The 27,023-nt window shown below is 57.5% G+C and overlaps 2 protein-coding genes across 2 annotated transcripts in view; both read left to right on the forward strand.

Moving 5' to 3' along the window:
* Positions 1–585: 585 nt before the first annotated feature.
* Positions 586–27,023, forward strand: part of LOC137754327 (disintegrin and metalloproteinase domain-containing protein 21-like) — a 54,662-nt gene continuing 28,224 nt past the window's right edge. The window contains exon 1 of the mRNA XM_068529876.1: positions 586–704. The gene's annotated coding sequence lies outside the window, so the exon portion shown is untranslated. The remainder of the gene's footprint in view (positions 705–27,023) is intronic.
* Positions 7,257–8,540, forward strand: KCNJ12 (potassium inwardly rectifying channel subfamily J member 12). Its single transcript, XM_068530816.1, has one exon. The coding sequence runs from the start codon at positions 7,257–7,259 to the stop codon at positions 8,538–8,540; it is 1,284 nt and encodes a 427-aa protein (XP_068386917.1).

Below are 27,023 nucleotides of genomic sequence, written 5' to 3' on the forward strand. Positions count from 1 at the left end.
CCGGGGGGGGGCAGGGGTGGCGGGGCATCTCGGGCTGGCTCACCTCCAAGGCTCCCGAGCCCCTTCCCGCTGCTCTCTGCCCCGACCTCGCGGCGCACTGCCGTGGAAGGCGGGGGCCGTCCGCCCACAGCGGGGCCCGTGGGGGGCGTGGGGAAGGCTCTGCAGGTGGCCAGGCGCGAGGCTGGGCCCCGAGGTCCTCCGTGACCTGAGGAGAGTCCCCGCATTGCCCACGCCTCTGCAACGGGAACAGCAGGGGGTCCAACTTCTTGGGGCTGTCATGAGGCTTATCTGACTTGATGTCCGTGAAGCAACTACCAAGTGTCTGGCATGCAGTGGGCACTCAGTAGCTACCAGCGGTCGTTTTCTCTGGGGGCCCGCCTTGTTCCGCCCTTCTCTGGTTCTGAATGGTTGTTATGGACAGGCTCACGGGCTGTGAAGCTTTGGGGCATTGGGATGGGCTGGAGGCCCCCTCTACCTCCCCTGGGGTCCTGGGCAAAGCAAGCAGAAATGGGGGTTTGTGTGGAGGTTTGTGACCGATGAGCTCCCCCAAGGAGAATGGTAATTGTGCTCTGTTAACTTCAGGGTCTTCCAGCCGCTGAGTCCTCTCCAGCTGGTGCCTGGGAAATGGCAGCCGCTGCTCGTGCAGCCTTGAAGACAGTCACTTGCCTGGTGAGCACCGTCACTTAGGAGACAGGATTCCAGAGGTAAGATTAAGGTCGCGGATATGCACCTGTCCACGCAGTCTTCCGTCCAGCCGGACGCTCATCTGTGCCCCCTCCCACCCACTCATCTCTGTGTCCACCTACCCACCCACCCATCCACCCGCCCGTTTGACCTCTCACTCACCCATTATCCATCCATTAGTTCCACACATCCCCCCATCCATCTAACTATCCACCCACCCACCCACCCACCCACCCAACCCAGCCAGCCATCTTTCCATCCATTCATCCCCCCAGCCATGCAGCCACCCACCTACCCATCCATCTATTCATCTGTCCGTCCACCCACCCATCCATCCGTCCACTCAGTCTATCCATCCATCCATCCATCCACTCATCCGTCCATTCACTCGTCCGTCCGTCCGTCCGTCCATCCGTCCATCCGTCCATCCGTCCATCCATCCATCCATCCATCCATCCATCCATCCATCCACTCAATCCATCCATCTATTCATCTGTCCATCCACCCACCCATCCATCCGTCCACTCAATCTATCCATCCATCCATCCATCCATCCACTCATCTGTCGATTCACTCACCCGTCCGTCCGTCCATCCATCCATCCATCTATCCATCCGCTCAATCCGTCCATCCATCCATCCACTCATCCATCCATCCATCCGTCCATCCGTCCACTCATCCATCCATCCATCCATCCACTCATCCATCCATCTATTCATCCATTCACTAATCCACTCGCCCAGCTCATCTAACCATTTTTCACCCACCTAAACGAACCATCCCTCTACTCACCCTCTATCCATCCATCCCCGTCCGTCAGCCCTGCTTATCCATCCACACGCTTGACTACCCACCTGTACATGTAACTGTCTCCCCATTCATTGATTCATCCATCTCCTCATCCATCCCTCTGTTCAGCAGCTTAATCCCTCGTCTTTGTCTGAACAGTGAGCATTTCCTGGGTGCCCCCACTGTGCCAGGCCTGCACCGGCCTCTCTGGACCTCTGAGGTTGGCCAGAGATGGGGCCCAGGCAAGGCCAACTCTCACACAAGGTGGAAAGTAGCTTCTGGTCCTAACAGGAGAAGCCCAGGGCCGGAGAATGTAAAAGGGCTTCATGAAAGCGGTGGGCTTCTGCTGATTCCTGACTGATAGGAGGATTTCCAGCATTCCCATTAGCTGTGACTTGGAGGTTGGCCCGCATGGGGCAAGGCTCACCACGGGAAAACCCTCAGGAGCCTCTTGCTGTGTAGATAGGAGTGGCCTGGATAGGACGTGTCTGTGGGCGAGGAGTGGGCGGGCAGCTTTGATCATTCCGGAGATAAAATACACAGGACCGGGGAAGGGAGTGGACTTGCTTGTGGCTGGGGTAACTGGGGAGGTGGTTGGACTGCCCAGTGACCCCCTAGGGGTGGAGGAGGAGGGGGAGGGGGAGAAGGTGGAGGAAGAAAGAAGGAGACTCGGGGGGGAGGAGTGGAGGGAAGGGGGAGGAAGCTTTGGGGAAGAGGAGAAGCATGCCGGCCACGTGGTGCTGTGGGACACGGCCGGGGAGCTCGGGTTCAGGAGTCTGCGCTGTGGAGGCGCCCCCGAGGCCTGTGAGGAGGGCCCAGGAGCTGAGGGGCCTTGGGAGGCCGAGTAGAGCAGGTGCCCCGAATATGCCCGTCGTGGTAGGGAGCTGCTCCTGGGGCATTAACTCCCTGGCGTGCCGGTGCATGGGCAGAGCAAGCTTTCGGGTGGAAAGACTGGTGTTGGTGGTTGGAAACCTGGCAGGTGGGCCTCGAAGTGGTGAGGGCCCGGGGCCGGCCAAGCACCGGCCGTTCCCATCCCCAGCACAACGCGACACGTCTCTCCTCAGGCCTCCCAGGGGCCTCGCAGGGGCCTGGCCCAGAAGGCCTGCACAGTGTTGACCCCAAACGTTTGCAGGCCGTGGGTGACCGAGGCCGGCTGAATGTTTGGGGGAGGGGGAGGGAATGTGTCTGGGAAAGGTGGGCGGGCACAGGAGATGGCCGTTGTCTCCCCAGAGTGTGAGAACAGACGTGTCGGCCCCCTAACCCTCCACCTCGTGTCTAGGCCAGCTCTTGGCTCTCCCCAGCCGGCCTCAGCCTCCTCACTGGACCCTGAGGGGCCAGCCTGTTCTCCCGTCCCCACCGGGAGTGCCCCCCCGCCTCTGCGCCGCAGTCCTTGGAGCCTGCCGCCCCGGAGCTGCCCGGCCTCGCTGCAGAGCACCTCCAGGCCTGGCCCGTGCCCCTCACTTCCTGTGCGACTGAGCAAGGGCGCCCTTCTCGGAGCCTCCGTCTTCCCGCCTGCAGATGAAGGATTGGATTTTGCAAGCTCTCGTGCTAAGTCTGCTGGGTAGTGGCTGGATAGGATGCCGAGGCCACCACAGGGTGCAGCGAGGAAACGCCCTGTGAGGGATCAGTACGTGTGCCTTGGGCACGGGCTGGGCAGGAGGTGTAGGTGGCTGCACGCTGGCTTTCCCTGAAACAAGTGATTTTTTAAGGATTCTTCCGAGAGACCATGGACTTGGAAGGACTTGACCATGAGTAGTGAGTGCCCTGTCCCTGGATGTTCCAAGCAGGGCCTGAATGGCCACAGATCAGGGGTGCTGGTGAGGGTCTTACCTCTGCTTTCATGTGCTCAGATTGGGGTTATTTGTGTCTTATCACCACGTGGCATTGCAGGGACCCTGAGGACTGAGGCTTGGAATACAGTGTCACGTCCACAGTCTGGCCTTGGGGCCTAGGGGAATGGGGGGTTGAGTTCTCTCCTACCCCCCGAGACTAGGAGCTCACTCCTGAAAGGCTGTGTGACCCTGGCTAAGTGACTCAAGCTTTCTGAGCTTCAGTTTCCTCATCCAGAAAGTCATAATAAGGGATTGCGTGAGCTACTTGAGCTCTCAGTGCCTGGCAGGTGGTAAGCACTTGATAAACACTGGTTACTCTGCTCATTCATCCCTATGAAGGGGTCCTGCCACCTGGGAGGCCCTCCGAGGGAGGGGGACATTGAGCTCCTCCTCGGTGCCCCCTCCATCGATCCGACTAGCCAGTGCTTCCTTGGCCTTGCCCTGGTCTCCTCCGGACGTTGCTGAAACCTGAGGCCCAGAGCCTCGGGGGACCTGGCATGGGGTGTCCCGCTCCATCCGGGGGCACTTCGCGATGACTCTTGGCCCGCAGGTCATGTGTTAGCTGCCTCCCTAAAAGCTCCCAGCCCAGACCCTGGTGGTGCGCCAAGCCTGCCGGGTGCCGGGAGGCTGTGTGCACAAGCGCTGTGGTCGGCGGGGCAGGGACGCGGGCCCTGGAGACGCCGGGCTCGGGACAGCTCCCCCTCCCCTCGGAGTCTCTGGGTCCAGCCTGCTGGGCCTGCCTCACTCCCAGTCTCCAGCGCTGAAGTCGCCTAGGCTGGCTCAGGTAGGGGACCTTAGTGCCTCTCTCCCCTTTCCCTCCCAGCAACGCCTGGGACCCCCACTGGCCAACCTGGGCGTCCGACCAACGTAGTCTTAATTATTGTCTTTACCATCTATCTCATCCTGGCCCACAAGGTGTTTTGTGACCTGGGACAAGTCTCAGCCTCAGTTTTCCCATCTATAAAATGGGGAGCCGGCCTCCTTGCTTGCTAAAGCCTCTTCCAGCAAAGCAGATCTAGTTTCCTTTCTATCTGATCTAACTGTATGCACCCGTTGAGCAGGAGCCACATGGGCCCGCACGTCGCTGGTTGAGAATCTTGTCCGTCATTTCTTTTTCTTTCTTCCTTTTTTTTGGTCATGCTACACGGCTTGCGGGATCTTAGTTCCCCGACCAGGGAGCACACCCGGGCCCCCTGCAGTGGAAGCGCAGAGCCCTAACCACTGGACCGCCAGGGAAGTCCCCCACATTTCTTAAACCGAGCCCTTAAAGACCACAGAGCCCTGTAACCTTCTTGCCTTGGGTGTGTGGAGGGTCCCTGGACGTTTGGCGGGTTTGTGGTGCCGGGGCTGCTACCGTGGCCCCTCTTCTCGGCCTTCCTCTGTGGTGGTGTGTTCACCAAGCGCCCGCGAGGTACTCCCCCCACCCTTGGCATCTCATGCACGCATACGTATGCACACACGCGTGCACACAGAGCCGCCCGCTGTGTCTCTGCTCCTTGGCTTCAGGGGACTTCGCCCAGGTGACTTTGCTCCGAGTACCAGTTTCCAGCTCTGAGAAGTGGGGGAGTGGCTGCGAATGTGACCTGTTGATTTCCGCTGTGGCTTTAGGAGGAAGACCAGTAGAAGAGGGGTTCCCAGGACTGTGCAGCACAGTCTGGGTGCGGCCCCGGCGCCCAGGCCAGGCAGAGGTGCCAGTGGTCACTGTGACATGCCCACCTGTCTGCGAGCTGCCCAGCTGCTGGGAGCAGTGTGCCAGGCTGGGCTCCTCTGGCCTTTGAGTCTTGCGATTCTGTCCCCCGCAGGCCTCGAGCTGCTCAGAGCCCCACCTGGAGCAGCCATGACCCGCTGGACGTCCCTCAAGGCCTCCCGGCCACACAGACCTGCCCCGGCGATCCGGTGGCCTGCTGCTGGCATCTGCGTGCCCCAGGCCTGGCCACCTCCCCCTGGAAGGCCCAGGAGTCTAGGGCTGAGCTGTCCTCCTGGCACAGTCTACGGGGTTCCCACCCCCACCGGCTCCTGGACCAGGCAGGGGCCGTGTCCACCACTACGGCCTGAGGCCTCAGTCCTCAGACCCAGCGGGAGGCTGTCGGCTGGAGCAGCCGTGGGGGAAGGACGGCAGCCTGAGCGGAGGCCGCCGCAGAGCCTGGGGTCCCCGCGGTGGGAGACCTTGTGTTAGACAGCAGTGGCCCTGAGCCCAGCTCTCCTGCCTCGTGGTTGTGTGGCTTTGCGGAAGCCGCTTGACCTCTCCGAGCCGCCATCCAGAGGGTCAAAGTAGCCACGGTAGCTGCCTCCTGGGCTTCTGAGAGGGTGACACAGGAGCGTTTGCTGCCACGTCTGGCCTGCCGTCCCTGTGGGTGGGTAAGCTGGTCCAGGCAGCAGGGAGCGCCCTGTGCCTGCCAGACCCGGGGACCCAGTGACACACCCTGGGAGGGGTCTGCAGCCTGGCTGGCTGTGAGTGTTTGGAACGGAGGTCAGAGGTCACCCCGTCCCACAGACCAGGGCGGGTCCCAGTGCCGCCGCCTCCTCTCTCCTGGCCGGGCCGCCCTGGACCTTCTCTGGGGCCTCGGCGTCCCATCACACGTGAGCACTCTGACCTCGTCGTGCGACTGGTGGGGGTCGGGGGGCGTGGGGTCCATCCGTAGGGGGCACAGGCCCACCTCTTCAGCGCCCTGCCACGCCATTCCCGCGGGGCACCCGACGTGGACGGCCAGACGGCCTCAGTGCCCGCGGGGCCAAGTGGTGTCGGGGTCTCCGGTCTGCAGACGCCTCAGCCGGGCACTGACAGGCCAGCCCAGAGCCAGCGGGGCACCGGGGGAGGGGTGGCCACCGGCCTGCGCGTCTGGGGCCTGGGTGCCTGCCCCCAGCCGTGAGACCGGGAAGCGGTGTTGTGGAGCGTGGCCTGGGACCGCCCCGTGTGTGAGTGTGTGTGCCAGCCCGGTGCTCTGCCGAGTGGGCTGAGGACAGGGGTCTTCTGAGTGCTCCCCGCCTGCTCTTGTTTAGCGCTGAGGAAGGCGGGGTGGCGGAGGCCCCCGGGCTGAGGTCCGTAGTCAGTGAGCCCCCTGGGTGCTGACTCGTGGGCCGCCTCCTAGCCACGTCTGGTGATGGGGTGGCCACGAGCATAGCACATGGGCAGCGAGAGTGGGCACCTGCGGGGAGAGCGTGAGCCTCAGGAGGATGGGTGGGGCCCGGCTTGAGGTGTCTGTCATGCCCAGGTCTAGGCCCTGGGGGTGAGACAGCAGCGAACAAACAGCAAGCCCCGTGCGCTCAGGGACTCACGGTCTCGTGGTGGGACGGTGGGTGCAGCCCCAGCGAGCCATTGCTGTTGTTATTACTACCGTTACGAGGTCAGAGGTCGGTGCAGGGGCATTACCGTGGGGTCCTGGGTGGGGTGCACAGTTTTCCCAGGTGCAGGGAGGCCCTGAGACACCCTTGTGGCATAGAAGCCAGGGCCTGGGGGGAGGGTGTCCAGGTGGGCCTGGGGGCGAGCAAGGGTGAGACTGGAGGTGAGATCTGAGGGGCCCCAGCGGAGGATGGACTGACTCCTGGTGGCCGCCGTGGGCACTGGCACCGGGGTGGGATGGGGAGGCTGGCGAGGTGGCCATCATGCTGCTCTCGGCGGGTGATGCCAGGGGCCCAGGCCGGGAGGTAGAAGAAGGGCCTGGATCCTGAATATCTTTGCAAGCAGAGCCCTTGGTGGGAGAAAGGGAAACTGAGGAAGAACCCAGGCTTCTCGTCTGGAGCAGCCGGGAGAGTGGAGGTGGCCGAGGAGCTGGCTGGGGTGGAAGGGAGGGCCAGGAGCTGCTTGTGGGTGAGGCCGGGTCGGGGCGGAGGCGCAGGCAGGGTGGCCGCTGCCGGCCTCACTGCCAGCCCGCTGTCCCCTCTGTTGCAGGAGCTGCCCCGCCTGGAGCCGGCCCGGGGGCGAGCTGGGGTCCCACCGCCCCCGCCCCCGGGATGACCGCATCTGGCCGTGCCAACCCCTACAGCATCGTGTCGTCCGAGGAGGACGGGCTGCACCTGGTCACCATGTCGGGAGCCAACGGCTTCGGCAATGGCAAGGTGCACACTCGGCGCAGGTGCCGGAACCGCTTCGTCAAGAAGAACGGCCAGTGCAACATCGAGTTCGCCAACATGGACGAGAAGTCGCAGCGCTACCTGGCCGACATGTTCACCACCTGCGTGGACATCCGCTGGCGCTACATGCTGCTCATCTTCTCGCTGGCCTTCCTTGCCTCCTGGCTGCTGTTCGGCGTCATCTTCTGGGTCATCGCCGTGGCCCACGGGGACCTGGAGCCGGCCGAGGGCCGCGGCCGCACGCCCTGCGTGCTGCAGGTGCACGGCTTCATGGCGGCCTTCCTCTTCTCCATTGAGACGCAGACCACCATTGGCTACGGGCTGCGCTGCGTGACCGAGGAGTGCCCGGTGGCCGTGTTCATGGTGGTGGCACAGTCCATCGTGGGCTGCATCATCGACTCCTTCATGATTGGCGCCATCATGGCCAAGATGGCACGGCCCAAGAAGCGCGCGCAGACGTTGCTGTTCAGCCACAACGCGGTAGTGGCGCTGCGCGACGGCAAGCTCTGCCTCATGTGGCGCGTGGGCAACCTGCGCAAGAGCCACATCGTGGAGGCCCACGTGCGGGCCCAGCTCATCAAGCCCCGGGTCACGGAGGAGGGCGAGTACATCCCGCTGGACCAGATCGACATCGACGTCGGCTTCGACAAGGGCCTGGACCGCATCTTCCTGGTGTCGCCCATCACCATCCTGCACGAGATCGACGAGGCCAGCCCGCTGTTTGGCATCAGCCGGCAGGACCTGGAGACGGACGACTTTGAGATTGTGGTCATCCTGGAGGGCATGGTGGAGGCTACGGCCATGACCACACAGGCCCGCAGCTCCTACCTGGCCAACGAGATCCTGTGGGGCCACCGCTTCGAGCCTGTCCTCTTCGAGGAGAAGAACCAGTACAAGATCGACTACTCGCACTTCCACAAGACATATGAGGTGCCGTCCACGCCCCGCTGCAGCGCCAAGGACCTGGTGGAGAACAAGTTCCTGCTGCCCAGCGCCAACTCCTTCTGCTACGAGAACGAGCTGGCCTTCCTGAGCCGCGACGAGGAGGACGAGGCGGACGGAGAGCAGGACGGCCACGGCCCCCAGGCCAGGCGCGACTTTGACAGACCCCAGGCCGGCACCGCCCTCGATCAGCGGCCCTACAGACGGGAGTCCGAGATCTGAGCCGCCAGCGGCCAAGGTGCAGCATTCGCCCCGCCGGGGAAAGGCCCCGAGTCCCGCGAGCGCCCCGGGCCAGAGCGGAATGGGCTTGGGCCCTGATGGCAGACTCAGTAGCGTTTTAGATGTTTTACATTTCTTCACAGCGGCCTGGGAATGTTGGTGGGAGAGCGGGTGGCCTGAGTGGCCTCTGAGGCCAGAGCAGGCCTGGGGGCGGGGAGGTGGCCTCCAGGGGAGGGGGGGGGAGGTGGCCGGGCCACAGGAGCTGGGGGCTTCTGCCTCAGGGGGGAGCCACAGCCTCTCCAGAAACGGCTCACCAGCTGCCCGGCCTCTGTGGGCGAAGGCCGGCAGGCTGCAGTGCACCTCGCTGGTTCTTAACTTGGGGAGAAACACCGGGTTTTGGCTTTCTCAACCTTAGTTTAAGACTGTTTACAAAAAAAAATTAACATGTGATTGAAAAAAAGTTTTATAATTTGAGGGGGGTGGGAAAGGACAATTAGAATTCCATTAGTCTGCCAGGATGCAAGTAGCTGGGTGGGGTTTCCAGAAGGTTCCCGTGGCTGGGCTGGCCTCTCTTCCATGAAGGCCGGGCACGTGGCCTGAGGGCAAGCAGGGAGGTCAACCCCGCCTCCCCACCCCGTTGTGCTCTGTGCTCACGGGGTGAACTGGATTTCCTTTGTGATGGCAAAACCAAGACCTTGTTAATGATCATAACAAAAGCTTTTCAGTGTCACTGGGGTGGGAGTCAGGGCCGGGAAGAATCCGGTCTGAGCTTTTTAAGTTTGACTCTGTACCTCCTTTGAGGTGCATCTCAGGGCCAGGATGGGACCTGCCTGCGGTGGAAGGTCTGCTCCCCCCCCACCCAGCCCCACCCACCCTCCACGACCCCAGCCCGCCGGATTCTCCCTCCTTTTCTGCCCCGTGGCCTCCACCCCCTTCCCCAGAGAGGGCCAGCTGGGGAACGTAGGGGTGGATGGCTCCATGGGAAGGGGGGCCAGCTTCCCCGACTCCAAGGAAGTGTTTCAGCCCGTCCCCGCGGGGCCCCAGCATGAGTCGTGCCTTAGAGACCCTGGGGGGTCTGGCTCCAGTTGTCACTGTTTTTATTGGACTCACCCGTCCTCCCTGCTGCCCCCGGCTCCACCATGGCCCTCTGTCTGCGGAGGCCAGGCCGAGCCGGCACCCATCCCCCCAAGGTGGGCAGCAGAGGTGAGCCTGGGTGGGGCCCAGCCAGGCTGTGCCCTGGTGCCGAACGCACAGGAACGTCCTAGGAGAGCCGTGGGCTGGTCAGCACCCACATCTGGGCACCTCGGTCAGGGAGCGGCTCGGGCCCCCTGATTTGTCGCTGGCTCTTGCCTCTGCCAGCCCAAGAGCTGCCCAACGCAGGCTCGTTCCTGGCGAAGGGAACAGCTGTCAGGGCGGAGCCTGGGCCCCTCCCAGGACGGCTGAGAGCGCTGTCCTCACAAATGACCAAGCCGGTCAGTCATTAGAGAGCCCCAGCCTGCCTATCCAGGCTGCCGCGGGCCAGCTCACCACCCGGAGATGCCAGGGCTCCGGCCCAAGTTAGGAGACAGAGGCCGAGTGCAGACGGGCGAGGGGCAAGGAGGGGCCAGGGGCTGCAGTGGGGGCTTCTGCCTCTCCCCTCCTCCAGCCCCTGCAACAGCGGGAGGCCTGGCCCTGAAGTCAGGGGCCGTGCAGGGTCCGGGCACCGGCTGTGTATTCCCACCCAGAAAGCCCTGCCCGGGCCTCAGACGCCACCCTAACTTCCGGTCAGGAAGAGTCAGAAGGGTCAGCCCGAGGCAGGCAGAGGCCTCGTTCCTCTCAGGATCTGCCGGACAGGCCTCTGCCCCTTCCTGGCCTGAGCCCCTGCTTCCTCAGCCTTAGTCCTGGGCGGTGATGTGGAGTCCCTGTGGTTGCCAGGTGGGTGGCAGGTGGCCCTGGTCGCTCGGGGCTGGCACATGGTCCTGTTGGGCCAGCCCTCCACTCACCCCACCAGGGCAGAGCCCCGGGGGCCCTGGGTCCCCCGAGGCCCTAGCTGTCTCGGGTGGCCTGGGGCGCCTCCTCTCGGGCCTATCCCCCTCCCAGGCCCACGCTGGACGGCTCAGGCCGCAGACCCTGCAGGAGGGCCTCCCCGAGCTGCCTTTCATCTCTCACCAAAGGCAGATGCTGCGTTTTCAAACTCCGCTGCCCTCTTTTTGCCTCCTCTGGGTTTATTTATTTATTTATTTATTTATTTATTTATTTATTGCTTGTGCTGAAGACCAAAATAGCCTCCCTCTTTAGTGCCCTTGAAGCGGGAGGGCGGATGGGGGGAGCCGTGTGTGCAGAGGCAGGATCACGTGGTCCCTGGGGTGCGTGTGCCCGTGTGTGGGGCGTGGAACGTGCGAACCCAGTGAGTGTGCGCTGTGCCGTGTGTTGTGTGTGCGCCGAGCACGCGTGTATGTTATGTGTGGCCTGTGTGCTGAGCGGGTGGGTGTACAAACCTGCTCCTGAGCCCGCCGCCCCCGGCAGTGGTATTTCCGGGAAGTTTCTCGACAGCCTGGACCCAGTGGTGCAGAGGCTGGAGCTGGCTGAGGCGCCCTCTGCCCTGAGACGCTGAGCTGCTTACGTGGGGCGGGGCCTGGGGACAAAATACGTGTGTGAGCACCGGGGCGTGAATTCCCGTGTGGAATCATCTCATCCGTGTGCCGGTAAAACGTGTCCAATTATGGCTTTTCCTGTAAGTGCCCGAGTGTACATGCGAGTGCTGTGCAGATGTGTGCCCGCGACGAGCTCCGTACGTGTGTGAGCCTGGGCTGATGGTGTCTATACATGATGTATACATGTGTGTAAACGCACACAGGCTCACACGGTTATGTGTGTATCTACCCATAGGTCTGTTTGTGTGCTCGTTGTATACGCAGGCGTTGGTTTAAATGTTCACCAGGCTGTGGGGCTGGGCACACAGTGCTCAGGACGGACACCGGCCGTGGTCCCACCAGCCCTCTGCCCCGATTCTGTCCACGTGGGCAGGCGTGGAGCACGTGTGACAGGGTGAGGCTTCTGTGTACCTGGGCACAAGGTGACAGCTACACGTGTATGTGAGGACTTGGCCTCCAAAGGTGAGCGTTTGCACGCAGTTGCATGTAGGAGGCCTGTGTGCATTTGTCCACGAACGCACGTCCGTGTGTGTGCCGGGCTCCGTCAGCAGGGCTGTGCCTGCCTGCTGGGGGGGGCATGTGTGCGTTCGCGGACCCACCCGGGTCCCGGAGGTCGTGTGTCGAGACGGGCGAGTGTCTCAGAGCAAGGCGCCCCCTGCCCCCCCGTACCTGCTGGTGCTGTGCCACCCTAGGGTCCTGGCGGGGGCAGGGGGCCTGGCGGGAAGGAGGCCCCTGCACAGGTCAAATCGATGTCAAATCTATTTTAAATGGTGAAACTGGAGAATTTTCATGTTATTTTCAATACACAGCAGTATCTAAAGACGTAGGCCACAAGACTAGACCGCATTAAACCATTTTGATCTCTCGGAGTGCCACCGCGTGCAGACGTGTGTTTGAAAGGCCCCGCCTGGCGCAGCGGGTGCTGGTGCTCGTGCTGCCTTCACCCCCCGCGCCGTGTCCTGGGCTGGGGGGGGCTCCCCAGAGGCCGGCGGGGGAGGGGAGAGAGGACAGAACTGGCCTCCTCGAGGACCCCCGCGTGCTTTTCAGGCCGTCGCACACGCCCTCACCCTCCCGCCCCCCGCCACCACCGTCCTCTCCACGCGGCCCGAGTGTGCCAGACCGCCCGCCTTGCCTGGACTTGCGCCCCTGCCTTGCCCTCCCCGGGCCCGTGCTCCCCTTTCCCTTCTTCTGCAAGGGTTTGATGAGGGCAGGGCAGGCGCGGTCTGGGCCCCCAGCTCGAGGCAGCCCTGCTTCTCACCGGCGGACAGGAAGCCGGGTGGCGTGCGGGCGCTGGGGTGGTTGAGGCTGGGGCGATGGGGCCGGAGGGCAGGCAGGTGCCGCCGTCGCGGAGAGCAGCGTGCACGTGCACAGCCCGTTCCGGGCAAAGGAGAGCGTCGTTGCCCCGAGGGCTCCGGTGGCTTCTGGAAGTAGCCCCCAGGGAGAGAGTCCTTCCCTTTGCCCAAACATTCCCTGAGTGGAGACCTCCTCTGTGTCAGTGAAGGACCGGGGCCCTCATGCCGTGGGGTCCAGATGACATTCCAGACCACAGAATAAGAAGCCGGGTGATGGGAGGGGCTGGGGTGGTTGCGAGGACTTCCTGGCAGATGTCCCGTGAGTCGGACCTGGAGATGGTTGGCTTTATGTGGGGTGGGGGCTTTCCTCCCCTGGCCCTGAAGCTTTCCCTGCGACCCCAATACCGGAGTCTAAGCCAGCTGTGGCCTCCCCCGCTCCCCTGAGAGCTATTTCCACAGCACTGACAGGTCCGGCCTCTGGGCAGGAGGACCTGGCCCCAGCCGGAGCTCAGGAGTCCCTCGGGGCCCGTCCTGGCTGGGACCCCGGGTCAGACGCCAGGCCACGCGCTTGCTCAGTGATCTGGAGTAGTGGCTTCCTTTCCCCTCCGGCCTCAGTCTCTCCATCAGTGGAAAAGGGTGTTCCTCACAACGGCCAGCTCCCAGACTTGTTGAAAAGAATGGAGGAGAGAAGCCCTTCGTGCAGCGAGTGCTTTGGACCCGTGCCCTCCTGTTTGAACACAGGTCTTCGGGTAGGGGCGACGCAGCCAGGACCCCCTCTGTGTGTGGCCGTCACCACTGGCTGCCTCTGCTCTTTCCTGCCTCCCCGAGGATGAGAGAATCCGCCTGAAAACCGGTACACGTGGGGTGGGCGGGGAATCAGGACCAGGGCCCGGGCTTCCTGTTCCAGAGGAAGTCGGTTCAGGGTCAGTGAGGGACTTGCCCAAGAGCAATGGGAGGGTAGTTATCTGAGCTGGGGTCAGAGCTAGGCCTCAAGCCCCCAGCCCCCGCTGCGGACTTCACGGACTTCACGTCTGCTCCTTTGACCCAGATGCCTCCGCCCTCCTGGGCCGGAGGGATAGCCTGGCTAGAGGGTCTGCCCCGGTTTATCCCCAGGTCCACCTCCTGCGACTTGGGAGGACGTCGGAAGTGGGCTTCTCTTCAGTGTCAAGGGGCCAAGGTCAGAGCGGTGGGGCCTCGAAGGACACCCCCATCCCCCCACAGCCCACCCTCCACCCAGGACCAGAGGGGTCTCAAAACCAGAATTAGGCCTTTTGACCCCGCTGCCTGAAACCCTCCCTGTCTTCCTTCCACACTGGAGCTAGAGTCCCCGCTGTTTCTCCAGCCCTGGAATCTGCCCATCCTGCCCCTTCCCCTGCTCCAGGCACCCTGCCTCGCTTTAGCTCCTTGAGAGCACATTTTGCCCAAACCCGAGGACCTTTGCAAGGGCTGGTCCCTCTGCCTGGATCCCTCTTCCCCCAGACCTGCCTCCCACCCTTCCCGGCCCCCGTGCTGAGGCTCCCCAAGGGCAGGGATGGCCGTGTCTCTCGTCCACTCCTGGGTGCCCAGTGCCAAGAGCCGGGCTAGGATGTGCTCCCTGTGTATTCGTCTAACGGATGGTGGGTGGATGGAGGGCAGGCCCTGTGGGCTTCACCACCCGGAGAAGTGTCTTCAGGCCTCACCAACCTGCAGCCCCCCTTCACCTTCCCACTGACCCAGCTGGGCCAGAGCCCGGCCACCAGCCACGCTGAGGAGAGAGCAGCTCGGCCTGGGGCAGGAAGGGTGGAGAGCTTGGTGCTACGGGGGATTTGAGCCCACCGGGGGCTCTGGGCCCTACTTTCTTCCCTCTCAGTGCTGCCGAGAAAGCACAGAAGCGGGCCGTCCTTACCCAAGCCTGGACTGGGGGTCTCGAAGGCCTTCTGCCTCCTAAATGCTCATGACCGGCCATCTCTGGGCCTCAGTTTCCTTACGTGAGAAATGGGAGCTCCACCCATTCCTTCAACAAGTGTTTACGATTTGCCACTGTGTGCCAGGCAGGCATTGGCACTCTGGGAGGAAGCAGGGCAGGCCCAGCCCCTGACGTCAGTCTAGGGGCTCAGGGGACAGGCGTTCAACATGTGAGTCCCCAGAAGTAGAGCCTGCAACAGGGGTTCGTGTGCGCGTGATTCACTGGGGGGTTGGGGGCAGGGAAGCAGCAGAAGCAGGAGAGGAGCTGAAGGGCCCAGGTGGGTCCAGCTGACGGCCAGCTGGCCTGACCCTGGGCTCGGGAATGTGAGCTGTCCCACTTGCCGGCGGGGGCTGGGCTTTTGTACCCTCAGCAGCCAGCCTCTGGCTACTGCCACCCTGCCGAGCGGGGAGGTCCAGCCTCTCAGCCATTTCGGGCCAAGGTGGCTCCTGTTGGCCCAGAATGGTTCTCCAGGGAGGGGGCAGCTGAGAGCCATTAGCAAATGACACAGCACCTGGGCGCCCGGCTCATCCCGGTAAAGGGGTTCAGGTGGCGCACAAGCCACGCCTGCTGCAGCAGTAGCGATGCAACGCGGTCCCTGAGTGAGGGACACGAAAGGGTGCCATGGGTAAAGCAAGGGGAGGCCTTGTTGCAGGGACCAAGGCGGGGGGTCCTCCAAGGAAGTGACATTTCCTCTGAGATCTGAAGGGTGGGTAGAGGTTTGCCAGGTATGTGGGGAGGAGCTTCCCAGAGAGAGAGAGAGAGACCAGCACTAGCAAAGGCCCTGGAGTAGGAGAGCTCAGGAAGAAGCAAAAGGAAGCCGCTTGGCTGGGGCAGCGAAGACCACCCAGGGCCCGTGGACCCCACGCAGGGCCCGGCCTCCTTCCCCAGCACCCAGCACCCCTCAGGCCTCCCTGGCAGCCTTGCTGCATTGCCCTCCTCCTCCCGGAAAGTCAGCCTCTCCGGAGCGGGAGCTTTGGTTCTATCTTATTCACGATGGAGCCCCAGCACCCAGAACAGCCGGTGCCTGGCACCCTGTAGGGGCTCAGCTTTGGCTGCTCCCGCAAGATGTGAAAGAACCGCGGGAAGTAAGATGTCCGTATTTGTTCTTGGCCTGTCCTGCGAGGGGCCTGGGGCCTTGCCGCAGGGCTGGCCGGGGTGGGAGGGTCCAGGAGGCCTCCTCCGTGTCAGTGCAGGCTGTGAGGTGCCAGGGAGCCACTGCCTGCAGACTTTAAAAGTTTTCTATGTTGTGGTCTTCTTCTCAGAATAACATTTTGAAATGCACAAAATGAAATACCTATGGTTGCAGAGGAAACCCACCCTCGTGCAAAGCAGTTACCAAAATACAGACGAAAAAATCTGTGGGATATTAATAACCACATTTCCTCACTAACCGCTGATGCCAGCTTCCTGGTGGTGAGCACAGCCTCACTGTCGGGGGTCCCAGAAAGTCACTGACGAAGAAACCCCCCCATTCTGCAGGCAGCAGAATCGCATCCATCCATAAACGAAGAGGACGGCAAATTTCCATTTGAGGTGAGCAACACGGAGATGGACGTGTTTCTCGTCCCAGTACACATGCCCCCGGGTTTTCCCCTGAGCCCTGGTGGGCGTGCGGGCCCGGGTTCAGGCCCTGCAGGCCCAGTGGTTTGGAGACAGGCTTGCTGCTGTCAGGCAGGACAGGGGAACTTTGCCGGCAGAGGCCCGAGAATAAATACCGTAGGCTTTGTGGCCGTGAGGTCTCTGGAAGCGGCGTGGCTCTGTTGTAGCATGAAAGCAAACCCGTTAGTTATTAGTTACTGTGTTCAAATAAAACCTCATTTATGGACACTGACATCCGAATTTCATATATTTTTCACATGGCGCAAACTATGACTCTTCCTTTGATTCTGCCCCCACCCCACAATCATTAAAAAAATGCAAAAACCATTCTTAGCTAAAGGGCCATCCAGAAACAGGCCGTGGGCTACATCAGAACCTCCCAGAGGGCTTCTTTAAACTCACAGCACCATGAGTTCTGATTCATCTGGCCGGTGGCAGTCCCCAAATGTGCATTTCTAACAAGTTCCCGGGTGATGTTAAGCAGTTACGGGGGCCTCACCTTGAGAACTGCTGTTTTTCTGCCTGGGGGAAGGAGCCCCAGAGGTTTGTGTGTTGACCCCCTGCTCTGGCTCTCTCACACGGTTATAACCCATTCCGGGCGTGAGTTTAGGTGGCCGGCGTTCCCTACAGAGGTGTCGAGCCGAGGTAGCCCCTCTCTGATGTAGGAGAGGAAAAAGATTGTTTTCCCGTCTATCCTCCAAGGTCCTTCAGCTGGTACCCTGCAAAGTGGACTGACGAAAGACAGATGAACAAGGGAAAAACAAGCAGAAGTTTATCAACATATCCATAGCACATACACATGGGAGAACTCAGTGATGAGTGGCTGACAAGGATGGTTAGAACTTAGAATGTCAACAACGCTTTACAGATGAGGAAACTGAGGCTCACGGAGAGGAAGGAGCGGGCCGGCCCCTCAGTGCTCAAGCCAGACCTCTGCACCTCGTTTCTGATGCACCCTTTCTCTCCCTCACCTCCCACTCTAGTGCAATACCCTGACCTTTAAACTTTTAAAATTTGTTTTCAGCCCCAATACGTTTCTCCATCCCGCTGCCACCACCCGGTCCAGGCCACTGTCCTCACTGACTTGGATGATTGCAGTTATCTCCTCTCTGGTCCCCTGGGCCCCCTCGCCCTTCTCTACCTGCACAAAACTTTAGAGTCCCCTGGGCTTTGGGTCTGGGTGACCTGGGCTCCCTGACCCTGACGGGTCCACTGGGGTGCTGCATGAAGGCTCCTCCAGCAGGCAGAGAGTTTGGCTGCACCAAAAGGAGCACACCAGTTGCCTGGATCCTGGCACCATCCTCTCTGAGTGACCTGCCAGCCCCAGACCCTCCCTGAAACCTCAGTTTCTGACACATGAGGAATGAGGCTCTCTGAGGCCCTGGGTCAGGCCCGCACGCTGCAGGGCTCTTCCTTTCCCTTCCCGGATCAATGCTGCTTCAGTGCTGAGGCCTGGGACTGTTCTTATTCCCTAGTGAGGCCCAGTGCAGAAAGTGAGCTGGAGCTTGGCGACCACAGCTCTGGGCCGGGGCAGGGCCCGAGGCTGTGTACTGTACAACCCCAGGGTGCCATTCCCAACCTACTCAGCCGTGCACAGCAGTGGCAACTGCTGAGGCCTCTTGCCTCTCCTTGCTGCCTGCGGGCTCCGTGGGGAGGGATCCACAGCATGTATGGAAAGTATGGTTTGGGATGCCCGGGGCCCAGATGGGAGCTGCTCCTGCAGACACCAGCAACGTTTTCTTGTGAACCTACTGGCCAGCTGGAAAGTGTTTGAAAGGGTGGTGCGGCCTCCTTCCATCACACACACATAACCACATACAGACCCACACATACATACGCACACACACCTAAAATGTACACAAACACATACACGCACTAACACACACACAACAGTGTACGTCGTATTACGCAGTAGTGCAAAAGAGCAGCCCCTGATGCGTGCACCAACGTGAAGGGGCCTCACAGTCACAAATGGAGACGTGCTCGAGTTCTAGGATAGACATGACTCTGTGGGGATAGAAGTCAGGCTAGGGGTTGCCTGTGGGAGCAGGTGGGCCAGTAACTGAGTGTTGGGGGTAGAACGTGGCGGATTTGGGCTCAGAGAACAGGCAGCACCTGGATCTGGAGGGACGGCCCGACGAGGAGAGGTTTTGGGTCCACGTGTCCTGCCCAGCAAAGAACAGGTTTTTATCAATGTGTGCATTGCACACACACACACGGGACAGCTCAGTGAGGAAAAAAGATAGCTAGATATGTACATAGATAGACAGACAGACAGACAGACAGAAAGAGCAGACACAGAGGCAGATAGGTAAAGTGACAGAACAAAAAACATACAGCCTGATAGATGGACCAAGAGATAGCATCAGAAGGATGGACACATAAACAGATATATTAACAAAAGGACAGACAGAAAGATGGGCAACACATAGAGACAGACGGGCAGGAATATGGATCGAGAGATACAGGTGGACTAACAGACAAGTGAGGCAGACAGACAGACAGTAAAACAGACGGACAGGTAGACATGTACACACACATCTGTACATAGAGTCATACACACACACGCGTAGAGACAGAGACGCACAGCCAGTGGAACAGAGGGGCAGACAGCATTTTTTTCCTCTTTTTTTTTTTTCTGCCTTTGAATAGAGTTCCTCTACTGGGGCCTCTGGGGACGAGGCCCTGTGTGGGGCACGGGGCCCGAGAAAGCCACTCCCACAAGAGGCGCCATTATAAGCTGACTGTTAACTGGGAGCCTTGGATTCTGGGTGAAACGTTTTGATGACTTCGAATGATGTGAAGGGCAAAACAGGGTAGATCTGACATCTCGTATGGCATCAGAATGCTTTCTGCTCTTTGAATATTTGACTAAGGATATACATCAAGAATTGTCATATTTTTATTTTATTTGTGCTTGTTTTGTGTTTAAGAGGAAACATCCAGAAAAATTCTACCCTGAAGCCTTTTTCCTGGAATATATCTACTGGAACCAGCAGAGGGCAGGAAATCATTAGTCACTAGATGGTGTTGCTTGGTCTGTGGACAGTAAAGCCAAGGTTTTCTTGAGCACTTGGTTAATTAACTCCAGGAGCTGCGCACACCCGTCTACCCTTAATGGACGTGCCGAGTCGTCAGTATTTATAGCGCTCAGCGTTTGTGCTCTTTCTCAGCAATGAGATATCAGAGGACACAGCTGTTCTTCAAAGCAGGGTGGAAAATCAACAAATATCCACTCAGTATTAACTTTATGGATGGTCCAATGGGGTTATATTGGATAGAATAAATAAAAACCCAGAATGAATATCCTACTGAGATTACCAACTTTAAGCTTATTCTTTTTCCTTTATATTAATATATTTAATATATTTATATTATTTACTAAATTCTGCATTCACAGAAATAAGTTGGCTGTTCAGGAAGAACGACTTTTGGAAGATAAGGAATCAAAGTGTATCTGAGCTCGTTACAATTGACGGCCCCCCAGCAATGTGGTCTCTTCATCCAATTGCTGGCAACAATTAGGTACTCATCAGTATTTACAGGTGACCCCTCACCCCTCCACCGCCAACCCCCCCCCCACCCCCCCCCCCCCGCCGTCATCTCTAATGTAATTTGCAATTATAAATGCATCCTTAAGTTTTTACGACTTTGGAATAAGTAGGGATAGGCTGATCTTACCATACGAATAAGATCAAGCATGTTTCTCTTTGAACACGGAAATTACGAAACAGAAGTATTCCCGTTAAAATTAGCTTAGAGTCAATAAAGTCTGCTGGAATACTGATGAATGTGAAGAGTTAAGAAACAAACAGGAGGACTCAAGTTAGAACAACGAGCAGACAATACGGTGCTTCAGGTAAAGGAAGGCACTCCGTGCCCTCTCAATGAACCTCACCCCGTCCCAAAGCCAGCCACACTTGCATTCTCTATTGGGCTTTGCCAGTTTCTGGACCTCCAAGCAATGCAAACACACATTAGGTACTTTTTTATATCTAGCTTTTCCACTCAAGGTTATGTCTGTGAAACTCATCTATATTATTTCGTGCAGCAATCATTCATTTCATCATTGCTATGCACTATTGTTTGAATATATCAAAATATATGTGTCTGTTCGATTACTGGCATAAAATTTTTAATTGCCTAATTTTTCTAGCTTTTGCGTACTTGCACGTCTTTTCTTGGACAGAAGCCATAATCTCTGTCGGGCTGTGTCAGAGGGGGTACATATGTATGCTCAGCTGTATAAATACTGCCAAGCAGTTTTCCAGAGTTGCTGTACTGATTTACACTCCCATCAGCGATGCTTATCTTGCCAGTTTTAAAATATTTTATTTAGTCTGTTTAATTTTAGTCATTCTGATGTGTGTGCTGTGTATGACATATTCATTTGAATTTCCTGAACAGTAATGTTGTAGGATTGGCTGTCCGAGGCTTCTAAGCCATTTGGATATCATCTTTTCTGAAGGGCTTGTTCAAACTTTTGATTATTTTTAATTGGGCTCTCTTTAAAAAGAAAATTGATTTGTAGCAGTTCTTTAGACCTTCTGGGTATGAATCCTCCACGGGATAAATGCATTGCAAATACATCGTTCCCGTTTGTGTCTATTGTTTTTACCTAAAGTTCTTAATCTTAACAAAGTCCAATTTAGCAATCTTTTACTTTATGGTTATTGCATTTTTTGGGTCCCATTGGAGAACGCTCTTCTGACACCAAATTCACAGATGCTGTAACAGAAAGAAGACGCACTCTTATGTTTTCTTCGAGAACCTCTGTAATCCCACCTTTCGCATGGGCAGGACCTTCTCCAAGGTCTGCGTCCCGGCTCTGCCAGGCGACGGCCCTTCCCCGAGGGCATGGGCTCTGCGAGCCCGAGCCCTGTCCTGTGTTCCTGCGGGCTCGCGGGCGGCGCCAGCTCCCCGAGTGTGGTCTTTCTTGTCTCGGGTCCCCGCTGCGTGCTTCTCCAGCTCCCTACGTGCCCTGGTCTCTGTTAGACTAACTGGTACGGTTTCTGTTTTCCCAACTGGACAATGACGAAACGATTACTAACCTGGAAAATGTAAACTAAAGCTACTTGCACTTCTCGTTACCTGTCTGATGGGTAACAACTGAGAAGGTCAGCAATATCCAGGGGTGGTCAAACCATAGGTAAATATATATACTTCTACGCTATCTTGAGTACATATGAGTGCTATTTTTTGAGGAGCCATTTGGCGGTACATAGTAATATTACAATGTGTATGGATTTGACCCGTAAATTTTCCTTCATGCCACCCCTGCCTCTAGAGAAAGACGCGCACCTGAGTAGGAAGACTCTTACTGGCATGATCACCTACACGTGGTTTGGATGTGAATCGTCATAACAGGACAGTTGTCATACTGGCACCTCCGATGTGCAACATGAGGTCGATCTATACGGCCCGAACAGGGCAGATAGGGTATGAAAGTGTTGATCTGTACAGAGAAGCATCTGGTATAGTTGTATAAAATTATGGCCCACAAATGATCTTGTCCTGCTGAGAGTTCCCGGCACTAAACTCTCAGTTCAGTAGAGGAGTGGTGCCCTAGGTCATCTGATGTTTGTAGGGGACCGGGGCTCTCGTGGGGGTGCTGCTGGACCAGGGGACCACCCAGCTGTGTGGCCCCTGCAGCACGGCCGCTGGCCAAGCCCGTAAATTCAACACTGCTCAGAATCTTTACTTGGTTGTTCTGGTCGTCCTAATCATGCCGTGAGCAAGTATGTCCCCGGGTAGTCTGAGGGCTGGGGCACAGGACAAGGAGGCTGCTGAAGGCCCAGCAGGCCGTGCACAGCGGCCTCCGTGGATAGCTGGCAACACGGAGAGGTTTGCCTCCCAGCCTGGTTGCCCCGCTGCCGCTTCTGTGATTATGTCATTTTACAGAGCGAAGGGATTTTGCGGATGTCACTAAAGTTCCTGATCAATGACCTTTGGAGGGATAAGACCCCAGTGGGCCTAATCTCATCACACGAGCCCTTGCGAACTGACTGCTGTCTCTGGCTACAGGCACAAGGGCAAGTCCGGAGCGTCCGGAGCTCAGCTGAGAGGGAGCTGAGCTGTTAGGTGTAAGTGATTAAAGCCACAAGCCACAAATGGAAGCGCTAAAGCTTTAATCACTTACTGTGATGAACGACGCAAGCATCTACAGCTGTTCCATTTTCCCCCAGGAAATGGTGTGCCTGTTGAGGGCTAGGTAGAGCAGAGCCGCGTGGGGGTCGTCTTACTGCAGGGGGAGCTCAGCAAAAGGCTCTGTCGGTTCTACGGACCCAAGGCTGAGGGTGGGTGTGAGGGGGTGGGCTCGGAGTGGAAACGTCCTGGGTACCAAGTCAGAGTGGGGAAAGTGCCTTCAAGGTTTCCCCTCCTCCCCGAAGGAGGCCTCATAGAGGCGCCTGGAGAAGACCCCTGTCCGAGGCTTCAGATAAAGGGACCTGGGAATGGAGGTGCTGGGGCAAGAAATGTACATTTGTGAGGAGCACTGCCAGCCAGGGGGCCTGAGCTCCTTGACTGTGGAGGGGAGCAAAATCTGTCATCCCAGAATGTGTCTCTCTGGCATGAGGATTCATTTAGGCTGATTATTTTAAGAAACAGAAGACTCAGGAAGTGTTTTTTTTTTTTTTTTTTTTTTTTACCTCCCTCTTAGCTGCCTGTAGAATTTAGATAAAGGGTCTGTTCCTGGAACAGAGCTGTCACCAGAGAAATCTGCAAAGAACGTGGGTTATGTGTGGTGGGGAAACTCAGCAGAGCCTGGAGACCAGAGTCCAGTCTGCGTGCCACTGTCTCTGCAGGGCCCAGGAAACGGCGATTTACCAAACATCTGCATGTCTGTCACCGGGTGAACTGTCTGCGTTCCCTTTGAAGCCCCAGATCCCTACCCAACATCCTCTATGGTCTTTAGCTGAAGATGGTATTTAAGGTGAAGGTTTGGCCATTGGCGAGTTACTCAGTTTCCCTGGGTCTCTCCCATGTATACATGTTATTAAAGTTTGTTTGATTTTCTCTTGTTAGTCTGCCTCATGTCAATTTAATTCTTATACCAACCAGAAGAATCTAGAAGCGTAAAGGAAAATCTTCCTCTCGGACGGCTGAGTATTTCATTATATTTCTGTATATATGTATATATACATATCTCACGTTTTCTTTATCCACTCATCCATCGATGGACACAGGTTGTTTCCATATCTTGGCTTTTGCGAGTAACGCGGCCATGAACGTGGGGCACAGATATCTCTTTGAGACACTGATTTCATTTCCTTTGGATACATACCCAGAAGTGGGATTGCTGGGTCATGTGGTAGGTCTAGTTCTAATTTTTCAAGGCACCTTCCTACTGTTTTCCACAGTGGCTTCACCAATTTACGCTTCCACCAACAGTGCACAGGAGTTCCCTTTTCTCCCAGGTGAGCGTTTTCAATCTGGGGAGATCATCAGTGATGCCTCCACAGAACCTCCCTGCTGGTTCCTTCTGGGTCTGAGTACCAGACTTCCCAGCATTGCTGCCTTGGAAGAGACCCGTGGGCGAGAGGGAGCTTGTTCCGCAGGGAGAAGCAAAGGCTGTGGGGATGGGGTGCAGGACCCGTGTGGGGAGGGGCAGGGAGGCAGCATCAGCTCCTTCAGCTGCAGCTCCTCGAAGGGCCCTGGAGGGTGCAGACGCGGCCTGGTGCTGTCTCGAGAGCCGCATCTGAAGAGTCTGCCTTGCGGGGTTTACTCCATGCGGGTGGCTGGGGTCTCAGTGAAGTCTTGGGGACACTGGCGTCCATTGCAGGCCACTGGGAGAGCAGCCCTATGTCCCCCCTGCCCTGGGCCTATCTCCTCCATGCTGGTGGACACCCACCCTGGTCCCAGATGCACACCTACTCTGAAAACACCTGCTTCACATGCTTTCAAACTGGAAAACATCTGATTTGGACTTTCCTGGGTAAGTCAAAGTTCCTCTTTCATTTTTACCTACATTAGCCATTATTTCAACGAAGCATGTCCCTGTGGCTGGGGGACGGAGGTCTCTAAGAATAAAGGACCACAGTTTAAGGTGTTTTCCTCTTCTTCCCGTGCCCCCACCATGTGATCATGAACTTCTAGAAATAAGTTGGCAGCTCATGTTGTGTGTCTTTTGCTGCATCCAGAGAGATGGTTGTATCCATGCTCTAGCACGTGAGTAGATATGCATGTGTAGAACATTGCTTCCGGCTGTCACCTGCTAATAATTAACTTCTAGTAAATGCTAGCTTTTTATTAAGTGGCTACAATGCACAGGAGTCGATCTTTAGGATAAGGAACGTGACAGGTGTTGTGTGCTCTTTATCAAGACACTCTTTGCAACGCCTTTTAAAATAAATGTGTTAAATTCTATAATTAATCTACCTAGACCTCGTTAGCGGGCTGACATTTTCAGTCAATAAAGGGCAGTGAGATGTGTCAGATCCCTTACTCGGACCCCACTTAGGAGCAGCTCCATTAATTCAACGGTTCTTTATTGAGCACCTACTGTGTGGCAGCTTCTGTGTTTGGCTCTGGCCCTGGTTAGCTGCTGTTTAATAGATGCTTAGATCTGTGGCTGGAGGACAAAGGCCAAGTGGTCTTGGGGATGTTGAGCCCGTGAATGAGTTCTTTTGTCTCCTACACTACCTTCCTGTGTTCACTGCTCTCAGGAAGCACATCTAGGTTTGGGGGGAGATGGGCGTTCCCCATGGAAACCTGGCCCCTACTTGAGGTCACCGTTGCCTGACATCAGAACCCCTGGCCCGTCCCCAGACTTGGTCCGCAATTGTCACGTAACTTGTCTTGCACGTGCAGAACCAGGCACCTCTTCGCATCTATTCTGCAGTCTTTGTGTTCTTCTCATCTCATCTCAGTAGCACTGTTACGTGAGCATCTTCTCTTTGTGTGCAAAGGTTCCAGAGCGTTCCTTTATTCGTGCCATGCTGCTGGCTATTCCATTTTTCAAGCTATGATCAATAACATTAACCTTCTAAAAAATACATTCGGGTAGTATTCGGGATGAAGATATCATCTTAATAGGTATCAAATTGCTTCACCTGATTTTGCTTATCTTTTCCAAATAAAGGGTCCGTCGTGTGGGCTCCTCTCCTTGTGGAAGAGCACACGCCCGGTCCAGGCAGGGAGGCGGGATGCCCTGCCCTCAGGGAGCCTGCAGTATTGGAGGCATTGGCTCCCTCTCTGACTCAGACACAAGGCCCCAGTGGCATCTGTCCCTCTCGGTTGTGAACCTCAGGAGATGGTCACCTGGCGTACAGGTGTGCAGCCTCTCTGAGATGAGACGCTTTGTCTGATGAGACAAACGAGGGCAAGGAACAGCAGGCCCTCGCGTGCGTGCACGTGACCAGGTGATGCCCGTGTGCAGCCGGCCCAGACATCCAGGAAGCCCTAAGGAGCCACACCACATCCCGAGGGTCACAGTAAGGCCGCCGCTTTGCTCACAATGCGCTCACCAGGCACTTGTTCGCTGTGCTCTGTTATAAAAAGTTCAGCTGCAGCACGGCTTGGAGCACAGAGAATGGAAGGCAGGAGGCATCTGCTGTTGTAGGAGAGGCATGCTGGCAGCGGTGACCAGAGGAAGAGACCGGGAAACTGTGAGCAGAGGATCTGAGAAATCAAAAAGCCCAGCAGACAGGGCAGGTGGTGTCAGGGCTGCTTCCTTGGGTCCGAGAGCCGTTCTGGCACTGTTGTCCAGTTCAGCGAGCTGTGGCCTGATCTTGCAGACATGCGTGCCATGGCCCCGGTGGGCAAGGGATTTCCCAGGCTCCGTGCCAGGTGCTTGGCAGCCGTGACTCAAGCTGGTGTCCTTCTCACTGTCCGAGGAACAAGGGCATCGGTGGTCTCTGCAAACTGCACCCCGGGTCTCCAGGTCTCCGGGGGCTTCGGCAGAGACGAGGCCTCCAATGCAGCGCTTTCACGGGGCCCCCTCCTCGGCAACCTTTGTGCACTTTGGAAATGGGCCTGACGTTAGCTAATTCAGCCTCATCAACGTTAATAAGATCAAATTGGGTTCTATCATATTACGTTAGTTGGCAGCAGATCAAAGTAGATATTTTTGAAAATCTGAGTTGACAGAGAAGGCTGCCCCCACAAGTAAGTTTTCCAGAAAATAAAGCCACGACTTACGGAGCAGCAAATCACAGCCCAGTGACTTGGCCTGTAGCCGAGAACCTCCTATAAACTCCCCTCCACGGCTCGGGTCACACTTCCTGCTGCCAGGTGGCGATCAACCCCAGGGCTGGCCTCCGTCCACGGCACGTACGCGGCCTGAGCGCGACCAGATGGGTCGCTGGCGTGGAAGCTGGAATGGAGAACTAACAACCTCTGAGCCCAGATGTAATTTCTAAGGGGATCCCAGCCCGCAGAGCAGAGCTACCTGGGTGTGTGGCTCTGACACAAAGAGACATCCGTGGTGCTGAAATGACCCCCTTGGCCTCCCGCTACCCCACCTCCTCCTGTCATAAACCGATGACTAGAAATTCCAGTTCTAGGTGAGCAAGGGGGTATTAACCCCGGGAGGTGGAGGGCAGCAAACTGCCCCAGGTCCGACTTCTCCCCGCTCTGGCCCATCCCCGGCAACATCAAGTCATCTTTGGCCCCAACCTTCTGCTTCAGGACCAGAGGGAAGGAAACCACTTGAAAAAGCCAATCTCACAGCATCAGCATTTCTTTCCGAGACTCCAAGTCATGTCTGAGAAAGGAAAGATCACCTACAAGGCAAAGAGGAGCTCTCAGCTCGTGCTTCTCACCAGCCCTGGCTGGTGCTCCAGGGCTCCAGGTCCAGGCGGGAGGACTCATGGGGTCGGGGAGTGTAACCGAGCAGGATCCTATGGGGCCTTCCTGGGACGGACCCCTCCCCATGTCCTCTGCTGTAGCTCCTCCCTGAAGTACCTAGATGATAGCATCTGAGGCACATTCCTGAGTTGTTTTACAGATGCTGAAACCCCCACCAAATGGAAGACGTTAACTACTGATGACCATGAGCATGTAGCCCCCAGACCTACTG

Source organism: Eschrichtius robustus, chromosome 20, assembly GCF_028021215.1.
Source record: "Eschrichtius robustus isolate mEscRob2 chromosome 20, mEscRob2.pri, whole genome shotgun sequence".
Lineage (NCBI taxonomy): Eukaryota > Metazoa > Chordata > Mammalia > Artiodactyla > Eschrichtiidae > Eschrichtius > Eschrichtius robustus.

Excerpts from the sequence above, each read along its gene's own strand:
- KCNJ12 (XM_068530816.1), top strand. The coding sequence starts at position 7,257 with ATGACCGCATCTGGCCGTGCCAACCCCTACAGCATCGTGTCGTCCGAG.